The sequence below is a fragment of the Oncorhynchus mykiss genome, chromosome 26 (genome assembly GCF_013265735.2).
Source record: "Oncorhynchus mykiss isolate Arlee chromosome 26, USDA_OmykA_1.1, whole genome shotgun sequence".
Classification (NCBI taxonomy): Eukaryota; Metazoa; Chordata; class Actinopteri; order Salmoniformes; family Salmonidae; genus Oncorhynchus; species Oncorhynchus mykiss.
Window position 1 is genome coordinate 39,506,941 of NC_048590.1, and position 7,500 is coordinate 39,514,440.

Here is a 7,500-nt window from a genome sequence, read left to right on the forward strand (position 1 = left end):
AGACAATGATCCAAAACATAAAGCAAAATTTACAATGGAATGGTTCAAAAATAAACATATCCAGGTGTTAGAATGCCCAAGTCAAAGTCCAGACCTGAATCCAATCGAGAATCTGTGGAAAGAACTGAAAACTGCTGTTCACAAATGCTCTCCATCCAACCTCATGGGAAAAAAATTCAGTCTCTCGATGTGCAAAAGTGATAGAGACATACCCCAAGCGACTTACAGCTGTAATCGCAGCAAAAGGTGGCGCTACAAAGTATTAACTTAAGGGGGCTGAATAATTTTGCACGCCCAATTTTTCAGTTTTTGATTTGTTAAAAAAGTTTGAAATATCCAATAAATGTCGTTCCACTTCATGATTGTGTCCCACTTGTTGTTGATTCTTCACAAAAAATACAGTTTTAGATCTTTATGTTTGAAGCCTGAAATGTGGCAAAAGGTCGCAAAGTTCAAGGGGGCCGAATACTTTCGCAAGGCACTGTATTCCTCTTGTCTAGATGGAATAGGGCAGTGTGCAGTGTGATGGCGATTGCATCATCTGTTGATCTCTCTATACCCCCTCCCCTCTCTCCCTTACATCCCTTCTCTCTCCTCTCTATCCCCAAGTTCTGTGGTAGTTAGTATGTCCTACTCTACTGTGATAGAGCCTACCATATCATCAGACTGAACTTTCATTATGTACCAAGTCAGCTCTCATTAGACCCTGTGTGTGTGTGTGTGTGTGTGTGTGTGTGTGTGTGTGTGTGTTTGTGTGTGTGTGAGAGAGAGAGAGTCCACCAAGGTCATGTCACTACCAGTGTCTGTGTTTACAGGATTCCTGGTCTAGTCTTAGATTACCTGTCTCTGTCAATATCAGGTTAGCCATAGCCTTGTCGCGAACTAGGCTCACGCGTGACTTTAGCGGTATGACAACGTGAGACTAGGTCAGCCATGTTATAGGTCTATTAGGACTTGTTGCAGAATGTAAATCAGAGAATGTAAACCCTTACAGGCTTCTCACTTCCTGGCTACCTGGATATATTTCAGGATTCACCTAGTCCTTGTTCCGATTCTCCTCTCTTCTACGAAAATGTGCACTTGCACACACCCTGTCATGGATTTCAAAGGATTGCTGTAAACATTGGCTGGAGGGAGTATCCACCATCCATGGCAGGGAGTGTAGAAGTGAACACTTTGAGAGGAGGGTGGAGAATCAGGATGTAGCACTAGAGTAGAGGGACTGCCTGCACCCAACAGTCCCTGTCCATTCTCTTGTGGTGCTGAACTTCAGAATTCCGATTCCATCGAATCAAATCAAATCAAATCAAATGTTATTGGTCACATACACATGGTTAGCAGATGTTAATGCGAGTGTAGCGAAATGCTTGTGCTTCTAGTTCCGACAATGCAGTAATAACCAACAAGTAATCTAACTAACAATACCAAAACTATTGTCTTATACACAGTGTCAGGGGATAAATAATATGTACATAAGGATATATGAATGAGTGATGGTACAGAGCAGCATAGGCAAGATACAGTAGATGGTATCGGGTACAGTATATACATGAGGTGAGTATGTAAACAAAGTGGCATAGTTAAAGTGGCTAGTGATACATGTATTACATAAGGATGCAGTCGATGATATAGAGTACAGTATATACGTATGCATATGAGATGAATAATGTAGGGTAAGTAACATTATATAAGGTAGCATTGTTTAAAGTGGCTAGTGATATATTTACATCATTTCCCATCAATTCCCATTATTAAAGTGGCTGGAGTTGAGTCAGTGTCAGTGTCAGTGTGTTGGCAGCAGCCACTCAATGTTAGTGGTGGCTGTTTAACAGTCTGATGGCCTTGAGATAGAAGCTGTTTTTCAGTCTCTCGGTCCCAGCTTTGATGCACCTGTACTGACCTCGCCTTCTGGATGATAGCGGGGTGAACAGGCAGTGGCTCGGGTGGTTGATGTCCTTGATGATCTTTATGGCCTTCCTGTAACATCGGGTGGTGTAGGTGTCCTGGAGGGCAGGTAGTTTGCCCCCGGTGATGCGTTGTGCAGACCTCACTACCCTCTGGAGAGCCTTACGGTTGTGGGCGGAGCAGTTGCCGTACCAGGCGGTGATACAGCCCGCCAGGATGCTCTCGATTGTGCATCTGTAGAAGTTTGTGAGTGCTTTTGGTGACAAACCGAATTTCTTCAGCATCCTGAGGTTGAAGAGGCGCTGCTGCGCCTTCTTCACGATGCTGTCTGTGTGAGTGGAACAATTCAGTTTTTCTGTGATGTGTATGCCGAGGAACTTAAAACTTGCTACCCTCTCCACTACTGTTCCATCGATGTGGATAGGGGGGTGTTCCCTCTGCTGTTTCCTGAAGTCCACAATCATCTCCTTAGTTTTGTTGACGTTGAGTGTGAGGTTATTTTCCTGACACCACACTCCGAGGGCCCTCACCTCCGCCCTGTAGGCCGTCTCGTCGTTGTTGGTAATCAAGCCTACCACTGTTGTGTCGTCCGCAAACTTGATGATTAAGTTGGAGGCGTGCGTGGCCATGCAGTCGTGGGTGAACAGGGAGTACAGGAGAGGGCTCAGAACGCACCCTTGTGGGGCCCCAGTGTTGAGGATCAGCGGGGTGGAGATGTTGTTGCCTACCCTCACCACCTGGGGGCGGCCCGTCAGGAAGTCCAGTACCCAGTTGCACAGGGCGGGGTCGAGACCCAGGGTCTCGAGCTTGATGACGAGCTTGGAGGGTACTATGGTGTTGAATGCCGAGCTGTAGTCGATGAACAGCATTCTCACATAGGTATTCCTCTTGTCCAGATGGGTTAGGGCAGTGTGCAGTGTGGTTGAGATTGCATCGTCTGTCGACCTATTTGGGCGGTAAGCAAATTGGAGTGGGTCTAGGGTGTCGGGTAGGGTGGAGGTGATATGGTCCTTGACTAGTCTCTCAAAGCACTTCATGATGACGGAAGATGACGCTGTCCACTTCCGTGGGTCTGGATATCAGATCTCCCCTATTAGCTTGATTGATTGATTGAGCCTTTTACTCCTGTGGCAAGTTCACCAAGTCATATCTCAGTCCAGACATGCATGTTAACATTCTGCCTTTTTCATTTCCCCTGACAGAGCACGATAAGCACCGTCTATGCAAGAGCACAGAGTACATGAACCTTCACTTTAAAGTCAAGTGGTTCCACAACGAGTACGTCCGCGAACTGGCTGCCTTCAAGGACACACCCCCTGAGTATTCTCTGTAAGTAGTGTACTGCACACACACACACACACACACACACACACACACACACACACACACACACACACACACACACACACACACACACAGATGCACACAGATTATGCCCCCAAAACATGCTACCTCTCACCATTACCAATACCAGGGGAGGTAAGCATTTTTCGGGATATTTATGCTTTTTCACTCATCATGATTCACAATTCCTTCATAATTATCCGTAATCATGGTACATTCTTTTAGTTTTAAAAGGGTTCTTCGGGCTATCTCCATAGGATAACCCTTTTTACCTCCAGATAGAACCCTTTTCTACATGGAACCCAAAAGAGTTCTAACTGGAACCAAATGTATTTTATTAGGATACCCATTAGCCGATGCCAATGGCAACAACTAGTCTTACTGGGGTCCGACACAAAACAAAATCCCAATAAAATATAACAATAAAACCTAACAATTTACAATAAAAGGGACTCCAAAATGATCCAATACATTATTTACCATTTCTATTGGGCACAACATAATCCGAAACACAACTGAAACAAACTGCAAATGCATCCAACAAGTTTGTAGAGTCACATGCCAGGAATATGGGACCAAATACTACACTTTTGACTAAATGTAATACACTACAAGTGAACTGTCAAATACTTATGACAACTTCAAATGGGGGGACCAGATAGATAAAGTGCTTTCATTTCTAAACAGTAAAACAGATGTGTATGAAAATACCCTCAAATTAAAGGTGACATTCTGAACTGTTGCCTTGTATTAAACATTTCATCTCAAATCCAAAATGCTGGAGTTTAAAAACAAATCAAATGTTTTAGCTTCACTTTCCAAATAAATACACACACATTACACCAGCTGAGTGTTCTCTGTAAATACTACAGCACGGTGTTTTATCCTTGATGATGTCATGTTGTCTCCAACAGGAAAAGACATATTACTTTAATCAGCAAATAAATACAGTCATTCAATCAACCTACACAAACACACCCTACATGTACAACTGAGTATTCACTGGAAGTACTGTAATATACCCAGACAAACACACCCTACATGTACAACTGAGTATTCACTGGAAGTACTGTAATATACCCAGACACAAACACACCCTACATGTACAACTGAGTATTCACTGGAAGTACTGTAATATACCCAGACAAACACACACTACATGTACAACTGAGTATTCACTGGAAGTACTGTAATATACCCAGACAAACACACCCTACATGTACAACTGAGTATTCACTGGAAGTACTGTAATATACCCAGACAAACACACACTACATGTACAACTGAGTATTCACTGGAAGTACTGTAATATACCCAGACAAACACACCCTACATGTACAACTGAGTATTCACTGGAAGTACTGTAATATACCCAGACAAACACACCCTACATGTACAACTGAGTATTCACTGGAAGTACTGTAATATACCCAGACAAACACACCCTACATGTACAACTGAGTATTCTCTGGAAGTACTGTAATATACCCAGACAAACACACCCTACATGTACAACTGAGTTTTCTCTGGAAGTACTGTAATATACCCAGACAAACACACCCTACATGTACAACTGAGTTTTCTCTGGAAGTACTGTAATATACCCAGACAAACACACCCTACATGTACAACTGAGTATTCACTGGAAGTACTGTAATATACCCAGACAAACACACCCTACATGTACAACTGAGTATTCACTGGAAGTACTGTAATATACCCAGACAAACACACCCTACATGTACAACTGAGTTTTCTCTGGAAGTACTGTAATATACCCAGACAAACACACCCTACATGTACAACTGAGTATTCACTGGAAGTACTGTAATATACCCAGACAAACACACCCTACATGTACAACTGAGTATTCTCTGGAAGTACTGTAATATACCCAGACAAACACACCCTACATGTACAACTGAGTATTCACTGGAAGTACTGTAATATACCCAGACAAACACACCCTACATGTACAACTGAGTATTCACTGGAAGTACTGTAATATACCCAGACAAACACACCCTACATGTACAACTGAGTATTCACTGGAAGTACTGTAATATACCCAGACAAACACACCCTACATGTACAACTGAGTATTCACTGGAAGTACTGTAATATACCCAGACAAACACACCCTACATGTACAACTGAGTTTTCTCTGGAAGTACTGTAATATACCCAGACAAACACACCCTACATGTACAACTGAGTTTTCTCTGGAAGTACTGTAATATACCCAGACAAACACACCCTACATGTACAACTGAGTATTCACTGGAAGTACTGTAATATACCCAGACAAACACACCCTACATGTACAACTGAGTATTCTCTGGAAGTACTGTAATATACCCAGACAAACACACCCTACATGTACAACTGAGTATTCACTGGAAGTACTGTAATATACCCAGACAAACACACCCTACATGTACAACTGAGTATTCTCTGGAAGTACTGTAATATACCCAGACAAACACACCCTACATGTACAACTGAGTATTCTCTGGAAGTACTGTAATATACCCAGACAAACACACCCTACATGTACAACTGAGTATTCTCTGGAAGTACTGTAATATACCCATACAAACACACCCTACATGTACAACTGAGTATTCTCTGGAAGTTCTGTAATATACCCAGACAAACACACCCTACATGTACAACTGAGTATTCTCTGGAAGTTCTGTAATATACCCAGACAAACACACCCTACATGTACAACTGAGTATTCACTGGAAGTACTGTAATATACCCAGACAAACACACCCTACATGTACAACTGAGTATTCTCTGGAAGTTCTGTAATATACCCAGACAAACACACCCTACATGTACAACTGAGTATTCACTGGAAGTACTGTAATATACCCAGACAAACACACCCTACATGTACAACTGAGTATTCTCTGGAAGTACTGTAATATACCCAGACAAACACACCCTACATGTACAACTGAGTTTTCTCTGGAAGTACTGTAATATACCCAGACAAACACACCCTACATGTACAACTGAGTATTCACTGGAAGTACTGTAATATACCCATACAAACACACCCTACATGTACAACTGAGTATTCTCTGGAAGTACTGTAATATACCCATACAAACACACCCTACATGTACAACTGAGTATTCACTGGAAGTACTGTAATATACCCATACAAACACACCCTACATGTACAACTGAGTATTCACTGGAAGTACTGTAATATACCCAGACAAACACACCCTACATGTACAACTGAGTTTTCTCTGGAAGTACTGTAATATACCCAGACAAACACACCCTACATGTACAACTGAGTTTTCTCTGGAAGTACTGTAATATACCCAGACAAACACACCCTACATGTACAACTGAGTATTCACTGGAAGTACTGTAATATACCCAGACAAACACACCCTACATGTACAACTGAGTATTCTCTGGAAGTACTGTAATATACCCAGACAAACACACCCTACATGTACAACTGAGTATTCACTGGAAGTACTGTAATATACCCAGACAAACACACCCTACATGTACAACTGAGTATTCTCGGGAAGTACTGTAATATACCCAGACAAACACACCCTACATGTACAACTGAGTATTCTCTGGAAGTACTGTAATATACCCAGACAAACACACCCTACATGTACAACTGAGTATTCTCTGGAAGTACTGTAATATACCCATACAAACACACCCTACATGTACAACTGAGTATTCTCTGGAAGTTCTGTAATATACCCAGACAAACACACCCTACATGTACAACTGAGTATTCTCTGGAAGTTCTGTAATATACCCAGACAAACACACCCTACATGTACAACTGAGTATTCACTGGAAGTACTGTAATATACCCAGACAAACACACCCTACATGTACAACTGAGTATTCTCTGGAAGTTCTGTAATATACCCAGACAAACACACCCTACATGTACAACTGAGTATTCACTGGAAGTACTGTAATATACCCAGACAAACACACCCTACATGTACAACTGAGTATTCTCTGGAAGTACTGTAATATACCCAGACAAACACACCCTACATGTACAACTGAGTTTTCTCTGGAAGTACTGTAATATACCCAGACAAACACACCCTACATGTACAACTGAGTATTCACTGGAAGTACTGTAATATACCCAGACACAAACACACCCTACATGTACAACTGAGTATTCACTGGAAGTTCTGTAATATACCCATACAAACACACCCTACATGTACAACTGAGTAT

At 42.0% G+C, this 7,500-nt stretch overlaps 1 protein-coding gene across 3 annotated transcripts in view; it reads left to right on the top strand.

Moving 5' to 3' along the window:
* LOC110506127 (protein unc-13 homolog C) overlaps window positions 1-7,500 on the top strand; it is a 223,531-nt gene that overhangs the window by 131,699 nt on the left and 84,332 nt on the right. For all 3 annotated transcript variants that reach the window (XM_036964589.1, XM_036964590.1, XM_036964591.1), the window contains exon 20: window positions 3,108-3,234. In XM_036964589.1, coding sequence (XP_036820484.1) covers window positions 3,108-3,234 — 127 coding nt within the window. The remainder of the gene's footprint in view (window positions 1-3,107; window positions 3,235-7,500) is intronic.